Here is a 15732-nt window from a genome sequence, read left to right on the forward strand (position 1 = left end):
TATCACAACAAGGATCCGAGTGAGTAGGGATTGCTTTGTTTTCATTTTGGGAAATTTGTATTTATCTCTGATATTTAATTTTGCCTTTAATAAAGATTAAATATAAATAAAGATTAATGCAAATAAGAGATCATATAAAGGTGTATGCTGTGGTATATTGTTGTATATTTTAATAATGTTGAAATAAAGCTATCTTCAAGCTTTACATCCTAAATGTCCAAATTAGATAATAATAATAATAATAATAATAATAATAATGAGAACAGTTTTGAAGGACTTTCAATGGAGATAGCACTACACTGAACTTTGAAAAAACTACTAGATCATTTTTTACGTAAACTACTGTTCTTTTAGCAGTAAATCCGCAGGCTGCTAACACAGTGATGTTTAAATAGCTGTTGTGTATTTTAAATGAAGAAATGACTAATTAATTTCATTGGGCGACATCAGGATCCATAAATATGTTTAACAAGAGACAAATAAAACATCCTTTCACACTCACTGGAGCCTGTTTGCAAACCCTTACTTTTGCGAGGCGATAACATTCAAGTTTTTACTTCATGTATTCTTTTTTTTTGTCTTTATAATTTTTTTTTTAGCTCAAGCTTCAATCCATCTTACCCTGACAGTTCAAAACACTTCCTCCTCACAATAAGCAGCTCAACTTCATGTTTCACTACAAGAACAGTCCCTATGCCAGTGTTCTGGGTGTATTTCAACCCTAGTCATTTAGTACTGACCGACTTACTGACAGGCATTTCTTCCTCAAAGTGGTGTTTTGGCAAATGTTGCAGAGGCAACCAAAGAAGCAGGGTTATTAATCTTTCTACTGAGTTTGAAATTGAAATGCCACATTTGAAATTAGAGGCACACCTCTGTTTAAATTCTATTTTGATTCATTTTTCTCCAATTGTGTTTTTAGATGTTTAAAGTTTGCTAACTTGTGGAAAAATAAAGAGAACTGCAGCTGTGGTAGTAACCATCAGCAAATGTGGCTGCCAAAGTTCCACCAGGCCCCCTTTCTGTCAATTTTTCACGTAGCTTTTGTTTTTCTTTTTTGTTTTTCTTTGTTTTGTGAGCACGCGTGTTTTGTGTTACGGCTAGGAAACAGGTATTTCATTTTCGAAGGTTTTCACCTCTTCAGCTCTGGTTTAATTGTTGCCCTCGCCACCTTCGTCGTCTTGCTGGTCGCTCGTCCAGAGCGTCAGGTTGTCTCGGAGGAGCTGCATGATGAGGGTGGAGTCTTTGTAGGAGTCCTCGTTCAGGGTGTCCAGCTCGGCGATGGCATCGTCAAAGGCCGTCTTGGCCAGGTGGCAGGCTTGCTCTGGGGCGTTCTGGATCTCGTAGTAGAAGACGGAGTAGTTGAGGGCCAGGCCCAGGCGGATGGGGTGCGTGGGCTGCATGTGTTCCTTGCTGATCTCGTGCGCCTCACTGTAGGCCTTCTCAGAGGACTCCACCACAGCGGATCTCTTCTCTCCAGTCGCCACCTCGGCCAAGTAGCGGTAGTAGTCTCCCTTCATTTTCAGGTAGAAGACCTTGCTCTCGTGCTGGGCATCGCTGCAGTTCTTGATAAGGAAGTTGTCGAGGAGGTTGAGGACATCTTGGCACACAGCTTCCAGCTCCTTCTCAATCTTCTCACGGTAGGCGCGGACCATCTCAATCTTTTTCTCGTTGCCATCGGCAGAGGTCTTCTGCTCGATGCTGGAGATGACACGCCAGGAGGAACGTCGAGCTCCTACCACGTTTTTATAGGCCACAGAGAGAAGGTTCCTCTCCTCGTTGGACAGTGCTTCATTCAGCTCCGTCACCTAAGAGACAGAGAGGAAACAGAGAGGGCATTTCAGATTTCTTCATACTTTGTTCAGCAGTTTTCATTTGTTGATTTAATCTAAATTGCTGTATATGCATTTGTGAAAAATGGCAATAATGAAAATATAGCACTGATATTTATTATATGTGTGACCCTAACCAACACAATTAATCATAAAGAGGTAACACATTTGTCCCTTAAAATCTACTGCAATCCATTTATTCTGCATTTTCTACCTTTATTTATTCAAGATTTAAACGTTATTGTCATGAGTGCAGTGAAATGGAACGCTGCAATTCTTCTAAAAATAATAAATATAACAAATATTTAAATCCAAAAATAAAGAATAAAACTAAGGGGAAAATAAGAAAATGAGAGCGCATATAATGTGATATAGCAGTAAAGCTTTGTGCATTATCCACTCCCTCTGTAGGACAGAAAAAACACTAGCATCTTGAAAGCTCTGCTGCATTTGGACCAACCTTAAAAGTACACTGACCTCACCTCATCCCCTGAGGCAGAGCTGAGCTGTTTGGCAACGCTAAAGCATTAGGGTCATTGGTAATCCTCCCTTTGTTTGCTCTGACAACTCATGAAAATGATAAATGAAGATGGGTGGTGGAGGATGCTGTTTTGCTCTACTTTCTTTAATAATGTTGTTAAGAACTTAAAAGAAAGCACTGATCCTTGATCAGTGTAATATTGCATGGAGACAGTAAATAGGGTGGTGAAGGATGGGATAAACTGATTTATTGTGGATGAAGTCATGTATTTTTTGTCTTTTGTATGGCTTTTACAGATAAATGGTGATACCATCTTTAAAGCAGATATTTATAGCCATCACAGCCATTTTGCACTTCTGGCTGAAATTATATAAAAAGTGTATTTTACACAAAGACGTGATGGCTATAAATATCTTCTTTCTATATATATGTGTGTGTGTGTACACATCTTCTTTTCTTCTGAATAATGTTGGTGTTAATGTATGTCAGTAAGATCTGAGGATTAGACTGGTACATAGAACAAAGCACTGTTTAAAGTTGCTCTGGGTAAAAGTGTCTGCTATGTGCCATAAATCTCCAGCGATTTGCTGTGCTGTAATTTAACCATCTTCCAGCAGGAGGATTGCTGGCTATAATTTAGTTTCTGCTCCCCTCCCTCTCTCGTGTTCCCTTTATCTGTTTAGCCTTCTTCTGTACCACCTTCTGAAAAAAAAAAAACTTTTCTGCTGCATCATTCTGTCTCCTCAGAACTGAAACAGAAGCCACTTTTTATATGAGTCATTTCCAAATTTAATATGGAGAACAGATGATAAGTGCTCATCACTAAAAAGAGACATGACTTCTCTGCCCTTCGCTGTCCATCTATTTTCTCCTACTCTGTAAGCTGATCAAATGATAAAAGCCTAATGAGAATTCTTTATGTCTCTGGTGACACAAAGCAAGGCCTGTACACAAAGGGTTATTTTAACAGTAAATTTGTTTATCAGTTTTCCCATTCCTCGAACAATTCTCAATATAAATACATTTTCATGATCTTTTTCGATGTGGTACATAAACACTGTTAATGTTATGGCTATCATAATATTTTTCTTAATTTTATTTTATGAAAAAATTTTGATATCGACATGTAAAAGCAAAAACTGCCAAGAGCCAATGAGACATCATCTTCAAATATCAAATATATCAAATATAAATCTCTTGCATTTTCGAATATTAATATTCAATCATTCATTCATTCATTATCTGTAACCGCTTATCCAGTTCAGGGTCACGGTGGGTCCAGAGCCTACCTGGAATCATTGGGCGCAAGGCAGGAATACACCCTGGAGGGGGCACCAGTCCTTCACAGGACAACACACACACTCACGGACACGTTTGAGCCTCTGTCGTTGCTACTCTGGGTTTAGCACTGCAGAAACTGTACTATGCAACTTTTGGAGGAGGGTAGGGAACCAACCCCTTTCCCATTGATTTTAATACATTGCTGTAAAAATGAATTACAACAGGGGGAGCCCCATGAGCAAAAACCCTAAATCTAACTACTGTCCCTTTAAAGTTTAGTCCATACATTGCATACAAAATGACCTGAAAAACAGTGCTTTGACTTTCTAAATCCACAAGTTACAGTTCATCCCTCTGTAAGGACAGGTACACGTTTCTAGTGACACGTACTTTAATTACAGATATGCTCAGCAGTAACTTAAATAAGAGCCAGTATAAGTGCCACAGACACCACTTTTAAACGGATTTCCCTGCCCTTCCCTTGACATAACCGCAGATTCTGTATTGTGGCTTTGTTTGCCACATTCCACTTCTTCTCAATTTAGTTAAACCTTATCAAACTTGCAAACATATTAATGAATGAATTAATTCTGTGTGTGCTTTCAAAAGCTGAAAAGTTATGATAATTGTGGGCGTGTCGCTTTGTCATGGTTAGAGTGCTACGATGAACCATGCTCTCTGAAGCATGGCTCTGCATCAAGCTAAATTCTCTATCAGTTCCTCGCCCCCATGCAGTGTGGGAGATTATTGTGCGTCACACATCAGCATTGAGTTACATGTCAATTATCACTGAAACAATATAATGTCTAATGTACTAACAAAAAAGGCTGGTTTATTTCAAAGGGATAAAGGACTTGGACATGGTCATAATTTACAACCCTGATGTTTGCAGGAATGTACAGAGGCTCAGCATTTATAAAACTGGTCATAGTACTTTTGTCACAGCATTCCTACAGCACGATTTTGCATGTCACTACATACCTTTAGATTCTTCCCTACACACACACACACCTTTCTTTTCTGGATGCTGAAGATAAGCATAGAGCAATATATTGCACACAATCCTCTGTTTCCATAGAAACAGGGAGATCTTCTTTGTTTGGGCGCTCTCTACTGCAGCCCTGGATACAGCAACACTGTCCGCACATTTTCAGCGATGCACAGGGTGTATGTATGTCCATTTAGAAATGCATGAAAAGCATGTGCAAATGTGCCTCGCAGTAAGGATGAGTAGTATCTGCGTGGGTGTGTTAAAGGGAGTGCATATTCATGTATGTGATGGAGCATGTGTATATATGTATGTGTGTGAGCCCAGTGCATTAGGTTGTGTGGGTGTACAGGGTGGGGGCTGGGTAAAGGAGGAAAAGGCTGCAGCTTGCTGGCTCTCAGGCAGCAGCAGCTGTGTTAGTGAAGATGATCCTTTACTCTGTCGGTCAGTTCACATTCCCCACAGCCACATGACCTTTCCTCTCTTTCAGGCTTTTTCAAGCCTCCTACACCTTAGTAGACATCTCCTGACACACAAAGCTAGCAATGCTCAATTAATGCTCTGTTCAAACAGTCCAGAGAGCAATTATGCTATTGATGATTGACTTTGAACTAAAAATATTTTGAACATTTAACATTTTTCATTTTATATCTTAAATCACAATCAAAGTTGGATTTACTGTTGTCATATTAGTGGTCTCCCTGTGTAAGTGTGGGTTTCCTCCAGGTGCTCTGGTTGCCTCCCATGGTCCAAAAACACACGTTGGTAGTTGGATTAGAGACTCAAAAGTGTCCATAGGTGTCAGTGTGTGAGTGAACGTGTGAGTGTGTGTCTCCCTGTGAAGGACAAGCGGCCCCTCCAGGGTGTGCTCCTGCCTTGTGACCAGCGATTCCAGGTAGGCTCAGGACCCAATGCACAAGCTGAACTGGATAAGCACTTACAGACAATGACTGAACGTTGCCATATTAAACTTTCAAATCAAAACAGACTTGTTCCATAATAAGCAGTGTATAAATCTGCCTGTTTCTTTAGCTGTCCATAAGAGTTTCTAAGCTTTTAAACATAGAAAACTCATGTAGTATATTTCCGAATGCAAATTAAATAAATAAATTGTCCTAAAATCTCACTTCTATTTGATTAACATTTACGTTATTAGGGAATACTCTAGGAAAGTACAGTGCAATGCTATTTTAGGAATACTGCTCAGCCCTCTGTCCTGCTTTGACTGCAGTACCAATGCATGACTATAGATTGCTAGCTGCTTGTGTGCCTAACTCTAGTATTTCACAATCAGGGTTGCAACACACTGCATTAATATAACAGTGCACTGTCCACGAGATCTTTGTAGTTTTGCTGAGATTTCTAATCTCAGGGCACTCTGTGGTGCGAATTGCATCATAAGACCCATCGTAGAGCTGGCAGCCAGCCGTTAAATGAGCCAGGAATGGACTTTGGACCATGATTGTAGGTTATGACAAACTGAGAAATGGTGAAAAGAACTGAGGCAAGGCATGGAGAAGGAAGGAGGCAAAAGGAAGCAGAACAGTAGAATAGGAAGAAACATTTAAGAATGTGCAAAACTGTGTGTAAGGATCTGTATGAGAAACCCACTTATACAAGTACAACACAAAACACTTTAAAGGGGGGGACAGTGCCTACCTCGCATCAGTTCTGATTGTTTAAACAGCTTCAATAACACTGGAACTTTAATGGCCTGTGACTACTGAGCCATATAATCGTCCAAAACAAACAAATAAACAAACAACACTGCTGAATTAGCCAAATGAACAGGCGTATTCTTATTCCACTGTTAATTTTGTTTGTAAACCCAAATAGAACTTAAATGGTAAATAAAGGATCACAAGCAAGTGGTTAGCAATTGTTTGATAACTGCTAACAACACAGTTATATAGGTATTTTCCTTTATTCCAAATTATGTTCTCCTGGACAACAACATATATTTAAATTATAAATAATGAAACCCTTATGCATTCACACAATACACCAAGCTACGTTAGGGAACACTACTTAGAATCCAGTGCATTGTAATACACTGAGGCAACTTTATTTAAAGACATACTGCAATTAAAATCAAGTGTTTTACACTGTTAGAAAATCTGTGTGGTGTTGTTTAGATGCTGTTTAGATGCTCAAAGGTATACCATTAAATAAGTATTCTGTTTCTGTTCCAAAGACAGCCTCAAAAAGTCATATTCAGACAGCTAAGGTTTATTACATAATTATCATAAAGAACTAATCCCATCAACTTGTAAGTGGGGATTTTGAGCTGCATGTGTGTAAGAGCTAGAGGCGGCGAGTAATTGCATACTCATAGTCCTGCCCATCTGAGTGAATGAAGGTGAAAACATAGTTACATCTAAGCCACATTTAATACATAATATATGCTTCTCTTTTTTTAATTTTGATAAATATTAGATTTTAGGGGGTTAATCGATGGCTGGAGGGAAACTTTAATATTTGTCTAAGGGTAATTGTTTATTTATATCTATTACAGCCATAAAGTGATGAAAACTTGGGCAACAGCTTCAGTAACAGGGTCCTCTTTGCCCTTACTTGATCTGGCCTTTGTAGGCCACGGGGTCTAACTGGCAAACTGATAGCAGAGTCAAAAAAGAAGCTCTGTTTGTTCACAAAGCATGGCCTTATATGCAGCTTGTGCTAAAGATCAAAACCTCCGTACCACAAATATGACAACAAGCATTAGCAGTTCTGAATTAAACCTATTTATTGTCTTATTTAGAAAACAGTAAATATAGAAATGTTTTACTAGTGCCAAGTCCAATTTAAGACTGAGGAGTTTAAGAATGTGTCAAGTTTCACATGTGGTTGTGATCACATCAGTCCAATTGTCATAATTCCAGTATCAGAGATGTTGTCTGCCAATATACTGTGCACCACTACTTCCACAGCCTTGGCAGCAACTAACTTTAATACAGGTCTAGACTGAGCTGTAGCATCTTGTACAGTGTGAAATACAGCAATCATATAAGATCTTGTTTTCTCGAGGTGTATTACAGGTCCATGTGCTTGGACAGACTAGTTTCTGTAGTATTTTCACTTCTTGCTGTCTTATGAATGTAATGGGACAACCCTGGGTTCATGCTGAGGGGGTGGCAGAGTGACACTGAGGCATACCTAGTGTGACACTGAATGTGAACAGGGAACTTGAGACATGTAATGAGTGAATGACTGTGAGGAGAGGAATGGATGTATGAATGAAGAAATGAAAAGGGGGGAGGGGATTCTTGCTTGAAGTAGAGCGTTGTGGTTATATAACCATAAAGTGACTGAATTTTTTAAACATCACTGAAGCTGCTGCATGCTTCTAAAAATAAAACATATAAATGCTTTATAACTATGAGGCTATGAAAACACATGAATCGCTGTGTGCCTGTGTTTTAGAGCTATGGCTGTGATGGTGCTTGATGCAAGAAAGTGGGAGGATGAGGAGTTTGCACCCTGTTAGAAATGGCTAAATCACACCCATATGGTACACACTTGGAAGCACATACATACAGCTTTCCTTTTACAACTCACTAATTGTAAACGACAGTATAATTGTTTTTTCCCGAGGGCAGTGGATACATCAGTATTTTCTGCCTGTGTTGGCTTAGGGTGATTGAATTACTGAGTGACAGCACTGGAGGCTGGATGGCATGTGTCTATAAGCAACATGACTTCATGATGAAAAAGAGTGGTCCTTCTGAACTGTGTCTTCAAACTACAGGGCAAGAACTGAAAATGTTATAGTCATTGACGGGATCTTTAATAATTTTCCAACCATTAATTGAATTTATTTTGACTTCAGTGTCATACATTTATATTGTCTTAAAAACAAAATGCTTTCAGTTTTAAACACCTGCTTTCAGATGATTCCCTACATCACGAACAGGCAAAGACGACAATTATCTGAAGATTTATTCAAATTTCCTGTAGTTTTATGCATCTGCTGTTGACGTCCTGATTTATGGGAGGAGAAGGCAGTTTGCTTTTGTCGAATAAATGTAATTGACCTGAGCTAAGTCCGGCCCCAAAGGCATGAAAATGTAACGCAAGTGCGACAGTCAGGCCACAACATGTCAGAATAAATTTGCCAATTGGTACACTTAAACAAAAGTGTGTGATAGCACTGCATGGCTTACAAGAGCAACTGAAACCTATAAATAATATCAATAAGTCAAAATAATTAAAAAGCACTTAACAGAGTGATTTTCTGGAGCTCATTAGTAATGTCATTAAACAAATGTTTGAAACATTAGGATCTAAACATCTATCTAGAAACAGACCGAGTTCCAATATCATTGGACATTGATCATAGCAGCCCTACTAATATCTAGATAGCAATTTCAGTAGAGCAATAATAAGAGCAATAGCTAAGCTGATAAAACAGTGTTTCTCAAGCCCAGGTCCTGGAAGAACATTGCACCTGGACATTTTAAAGCTTTTCCTGCGGTAACACTAACTTAAGGAGTTGAAGAGTTGGATCAGTTGTGGTGGGAGCAAACACTCTAATAAAAATGACAATGTGGCTCAATGACAGGGTTGGTAAAGAACCATGGTAAGAAATTGTAGGCTTGTGGTAATAAGCCGTTAATAATAGGGTAAGTCAACGTTAATAGTCGTGCAGTCATGGTGTCACTGCTGTAATGCAGCACTACTACTACTACTACTCCCATCACTCTGATTAATTTATTACATTACTTAGGATGAGATTGTGTCATTTTATTAGGGCACAGTAGGGGAGGGGATTATGCTATTTTATTAGGTCAGAGAGGAGTGAGGGATTCCCCATGGAAAAAAACAGGCGTGGTTTCCGACACGCCCTGCTGGCCTTCTGCTGCAGACGGACTCTCCTAATGGCAGCGCACACTTTGATGGATCTAGGATAATCTTTTCCAATCTGCCATCTTTAAATCAACCCTAGCTTTCCAGGTAGGACAGTGATCTGTATCTGCTGGAGCGCTGAACAATCATCAGGCTTGTCCATCTGCTGTGGGAGGACCAAGTCAAATCGCTTTTATTTCCTGCCTGAATCCAAACAGCATAACTCAGATATGACTCAACACATATAGTATAGTGACTACCTAGGTGAATACTTTAAGGATGGAGAGATTAGAGCCACCGTTGAAATAACACTGCTTGGAAGACCAAAAATCGGATTCAATTTGTGTAAACTCTGATCTAAAAGAGATCTCAGTTTATGGTGGCTGTTGTGGGGGGTTTTACTGTTATAATTAGCCACAATTCACCTTATATACTGCCTTTTTCACTACTTTATATGAGGTTGTTAGTGTTAGGCTGAGAATATCTGGTCCTGGTAGCAATCTGTGCCAGAAATACTGAATAAATATGTACTGTAATGAATCATAGAAGATTGAAATAAATAAATAAATAAATAAAATCAGAACATGAATCAGCAACTTGACGCTTTTTCCAGCATAAATATTTGTCATATTAGAGCAAAACAAGCTAAAAAAATAGCTGCATAATTCATAATTCAATATTTCGTGATGTATTTATTGATTTTATAGAAGAGTGAACTGTTTAGGCAAAAACTGGTGTAATATCCTAAAATATGGGTTTTATTCTGTTACTACATTTGAATATTTTTCCAGAAATACATTATACAGCTTTCCACTATGATAATCCTGGCAGATTAGATTTGGTTCCTCAATTTTTTAAATGTGATATACATGAAAAACATAGGATTGTGGCTCAGAATTCCTGTAATGGTAGATGCCTCAAATATATTCCAAAGCAATCTGTGTAAAAGGTTAAAATCCAAATGACCATCAGTGTTTCCTAATGTCACAGTTGATGGTGCACTGAAGAGTAGTGTACTTTATTTGGTCTCCTCAGTCATGTCCCATTTAAAAAGATAAGAGATGCTGGCTGAGGCCCTCCCCCAAGGAAAGCCACCACTGGACCATGACGGAGCATTTTTTTTTCATCAGCCGATGGCCTCCTGTCCTCTTCGCTTCCTAATGGACCAGTGCACTTTTCTGCTCAAGAGAGCTGGACACGAGGGGATTTGTTTGCCTGAGGAAAGACCTCAACATGCAGTGGTGTAGCCTCATTAGAGCCTATAATAGGCATTTTAATCATAAGATTTGCAGTGTGATGTAGGTAAGTGTTTGTTCAATATGCTGGAGCTGGAAAAGTTAAAACAGGGTGGAGAAGAGGTGGGTGGAGTACTGTGCCATTATGAAGGGCTGACGGTGTGGTAGACTCTTCTGTTAATAGTGCAGGGGGATCCTTTCCTCTCTGGGTGAGGGCTGATGGATCGTAAGAAATGGTGCATTACAGACACTGCTGCACCACGACACCACGCCTAGCGAGAGAGAATTTTCTCCAGCACATATCTAAATATGACGAGTTCATCTCACAGTTTGGCTTGCCTTGGCTGTGAAAAGCACAAGCCATTCTGAAGACAATAGGATTTTCTAGGCAGATATTAGCTACATTCGTTTGTCTTTATATCTGACAAGCACCTTCCTGAATAACAATGTGAATGTTCTTACTGCCTGATCCATTTTCTCCCACTACACTGAATACAAACCGTTTTTGGTTACCGTTTTCACAAGAAAAAAAGGTCTGAACTGACTTCATTTAAATGTGTGCACATGTCCACATTTATGAAATATATTTTACAGCTGCACGTTTCTTGCGAGAATGATTAAAATAAATAACGTTTTTGATGTAAGTGTGCGGATGTAATATTCACAGTGGAATTGATAATATTTATTTGAGAACACTGTACACATTTGAGGCAAGCAAACCGCCTACAGAGAAAACGTGTGAAAAGTGCAGCTCTGGGGCTGTTTTCGGTCGGTAATTCGGACCCTCGGTCCTTCTATGGTGATGTAGTAGTAAGTCCAGGGTTTGTTCTGGTAAAAGGCACCGCCCCGATATCAAACAGCCTGCACTCACTCCACAGTGGACCGCTCCGCGCCGACAATCATCCAGAACATCGTTTAGGGCGAGGTCCGGACGTGTGTTCTTGAATACAGTCTAACGGTGGTCTGTCAAACTGGATCGCTTGTGTTTAATTGAGGGTAGAAAATGAAAGACGGGTTTTATTCGAATTTTCAGTTCCACCATAAATGGTGCAGTAAGGTTATAATGCCTTTATGATACAGCGCTTATAATATGATAAGAATGAAGACATTTCAAAGTGTCCGTTAACCGCTTTGACTCTGTATGTATTCAAATGTCTGAACGTTCCAAATGACCGTTACATTTTTTTAATGCGGACTGATGTAGGCAGTGGGTTGGGTGCGTCCAAAACCACATACTAATACACTACATATACATCATGAATATGAATTAACTTTTAATTGTGACGTACTGTTTCTGAGACACTATTTAGTGGGCTAGTGTGCTGTTTAGGACGTACCCTACCCTTCACATCGATGAGGACACAGTGTCGGTTAATAGTGAAAAGCATAGACACAGCCGAGGACGGTTCGTAAAAGGTCCCCGTGATTTTAGATCGCGTTGCATCATTTAAAGTGGAACTGAAGACTGAAATAGGACACCAACTTGAGCGTCTGCACTGAGAGCTTTTGTATGTGAGAAAATGTAAGGTCATGCGCTATAATGACAACGGTAATGTCAAGAGGCAGGTAAACAGATTTTGCGCTGTAAATGTTGAACAGGCAGATAACCGCCTTTGTATTGTTCATGACCAAATCTAGCGTACATCCCGCCCCGTTACACGTTCACCGACAAACGGACAATGACACAGCGTCGTACAACAGCACGAATCCACCCGGCTTTTTCAGAGTACTCACCGACTTCATAGCTGCTGCCATGTCGTCGTATCGCTCAGCCTGTTCGGCAAGCCTCGCTTTCTGAACCAGCTGTTCGCGGTCCACCATCGTCGCGTTGTTTGTATTGTTAAATGTCTTTCTGGTGCTTCACCTGCGTCGAGTTGACGGAGTCTGTCTCGGGCTGAGGGTGCAGAGGGTGGGCGTTTTTTCTGCTGTACCGCGGTGAGAGTCGCGCTCCTCCTCGCTGCTGCAGCTGCTCCCCGCTGTGAGCGCATGCAACACGGACCCTCCTCTCACGCTTTCACACGATTGCGTCATCGCTGCGAAGTGGGCGTGGCTCAGAATGTTAAAGTAACCTGCCTTATTTGGGCATGGGGCGTATGCTTGTTAATGGATCAGCCAATAAGCGGCAGCATCAGGAATCAGGAGCTCGGAAATGAGCCAAGAGGATTCTGGGAAATGTAGTTTTTCCGATTTTAATAAACGTGTCTTTTCTCTTTTTTAACATCGACACGCCCCAATATCAGTCACTGGCACGGACCGCTGCTGCAGGCTGTTTCACTGTGGAGGGTGGGCCGTGATGTATGTGAAAAACCAAAGTGTCATCTTGTGATTTTTCCCTTTTCATAGCAAACTAGAGCTTCTGGCATTAATGAGCTAAAAGTGTTTTCATTTTGATTTTCTAACACAACGGGAATACAGCTCTTTCTGTGTCTGTTTGTCTGGCTCTATTTTAGCCCTCTAGTCCACACCTTTTTCTCTGTCTCTTCTGTATCCAAGCCATCTCACCCTGACCTCCACCAACCCTCTGTCTTTCTCTGCAGACCTTTATTCTTCCTTTGGCTACTTCTCTCATTTTGGGTCACACAACATCAACAAAAAGCACAAAAGCTGCCATGTATAATATATAATAATGCTAAGGTCTATTTAGCTTTATCTGCTTGTCAGTGTGTTTACCAATTAAAAGATTGCTGCCCTTTTCTCCCAATAACCAATACTCAACTCTTTTACTCCCTATCACCAATCTCTCTGTTAAAGCTAGCCAAAGGTGGCCTGCAAAGACATTTGTCTTCGTCCAGCAGTATTGTAGCAAAACATCTCCACTTCCTCAGCCTTATGGAACTGGCTTCCAACTCATTTACTCACTCATTTGCTGCATCATAAAGCTTAAAAACACCGGCAACTTACTATTTTGTATTGCCATCTTTGGTACGTGTAATTTGTTCACTTTGTACTTGTGGCTAACAAAAGGCAGTGAAGAACAGACATTGGTGCCCTTGGAATTAAAGTGCAGTCTTCATTTCTCACAGGATACCTCAGCTGCAGCCATGTCTACATTCAGAGAAAAAGGTGCATTAGAGGAACATTACTGTCAATAATGGTACAAAAGGTGTAAATGTTCCTTTAAAGGTACAGCAGTAATTTTAAATTCCAATTGTGTTCCCTAAAGGTACATTACATTCTCTTCTACAGAATGAGAGGTGAATATTTGTAAGATTTCATTATAGAGCTGTGTAAATGCACAAGAACATAATATAAGTCCTGGAGATGAAGTGGGGCACATGAAATCCATAACAAAGGATAAGGTACAATTAAGTTCCCTAATTAAAGGCATAGGATATGTACCCTTAAGGGTATCACCACAGTGACAGTTTTTCTAAAAGTGTATGGGTGGGGAGGGGGTGCTTAAGTGGCACGATCCATGTTGGTTGAACAGTGGAACATATCAATTAGTCTTTGCACCCCTGCTCTCAGCCATCTTTTTTTTTCTCCCTGTGACTAACAGTTACTCTCTCTGTCTCCCTCCAGGCCAAATTATTCTCCATATGACCACTTCTCACTCTCTCCCACACCATCTCTTCAATTTTGTCCCATCATCACGGCATGACGCACCATTGAACAGCTGTTTTGTGGATGAAGGCATTTATATATTTATTTATCTGTTGGTTTTTAGGTTTGTTGGTTGGTTGATTCTACTAAAGGAGGGTGCCAAATGGCAGCAGGGTCCCAGTAATCCAGGAGAAGCCTGTTCTCAGCAGCTTAGTGCTCAGAAAGAGAGTCTGGGCCAAGAATCCAACAGACCTCTGGTTGTAGGTTGCCAGTGCAGTTGCACAGCACACACACACACACACACACACACACACACACACTGACCTTACAATTATCCTAATCCTAACTCATCTCAAACACAGTCTTAATCTGACCCCAACTATAATCAAGAAGGAATGCATAACACAAAAAGGTGGATTTAGACCTAAGTTAAGTCTAATGTAAGGAAACCTTTACATTTTTTCAAGCACCTATTTGAAATATAAATTTCTCAATAGCTAATCTTATTTTTGGTTTTACAGATAACAAAATGAAGAAGCAATATCAACCTTGAAGAAGAGCCTCAAATAAATATATGTATTAGCCCTCAGCAAACACCTCATTGCATCTGATAAAGGTCAGTAAAGTAAAATACACTGTTTTTTTGGACCGACATGGTGCAAAAGTCAGAGACCCCTCATTTAACTGCAGTTTCCACAACTAATGTTTTTCAACAACTGCAATAGACCACCGTAAATGTCATGGTTTCAATGCCATCAGATTTTGTTTCAGGGGAAATTACTACAGATGTTAAAAAAAATCCTCAAGATTTCCTCTCGATCCTTCTGAACACTAGGGGTTTTAACACTATGCTCTGAGTTCATTACTGAGAAGAGCTGTTCTCAGAACAATGGTCTGGCTGGTGCAGACCTTAGCACACCAAATTGCTTATCTGAATTTAAGGGGCAGTAAATGCCATCAGTTCTAAGACTGAATTTTGGCGGTGTGGAAAATTATGACTGCAGATGTCACTGAAAAAAGTGGAAGCTGTAGTAAACATTAAATTATTATACTTAATTGTTGAGGCTGCTTTGTAAATCTCTGTATGACATATCTCCTGAGTTTTTGCTTACACTGAGATATGGATAACTAGTTCCAAACAGCCAGTGGGAGCATTTGCCCATTCTTAGTTATGTACTGAATATAAGTGAAGGTTTATCCTCTTTTAAGGGATTGGGAGATTATATATTTTTTGAAAATAACTTCTAAATCTGTCATCCTGATAAACAGAGACTAGTTTTTATAGGTTTCATAGGTAACCAGAGGGGATTGCAATCTATTTATACACTGCCACACAATCTACACCATGTACCAGTCAGCCGAATCAACTGTACTGGCAATTATAAGCAGTATGAAGCAATGCTGCATTGGTAACTCATATTTCTGTGATTTGTTCGTGGTGTTCCACCACATAAACATTACTGAGGTCAGATACTGATGCTGGATGATTTGTTCTGGATCACATCTGCCGCTCCAGCACAACCCAGA

At 39.9% G+C, this 15732-nt stretch overlaps 1 protein-coding gene across 1 annotated transcript; it reads right to left on the bottom strand.

The window, feature by feature from the left end:
* Positions 1–266: 266 nt before the first annotated feature.
* On the bottom strand, positions 267–12636 carry ywhag1 (3-monooxygenase/tryptophan 5-monooxygenase activation protein, gamma polypeptide 1). The gene is made up of 2 exons (XM_066657259.1): positions 12397–12636; positions 267–1808 (listed from the first exon to the last, which is right to left on the bottom strand). The coding sequence occupies exons 1-2, from the start codon at positions 12481–12483 to the stop codon at positions 1152–1154; spliced, it is 744 nt and encodes a 247-aa protein (XP_066513356.1). The 5' UTR covers positions 12484–12636; the 3' UTR covers positions 267–1151.
* Positions 12637–15732: the final 3096 nt, after the last annotated feature.

This window comes from Hoplias malabaricus, chromosome 2, assembly GCF_029633855.1.
Source record: "Hoplias malabaricus isolate fHopMal1 chromosome 2, fHopMal1.hap1, whole genome shotgun sequence".
Classification (NCBI taxonomy): Eukaryota; Metazoa; Chordata; class Actinopteri; order Characiformes; family Erythrinidae; genus Hoplias; species Hoplias malabaricus.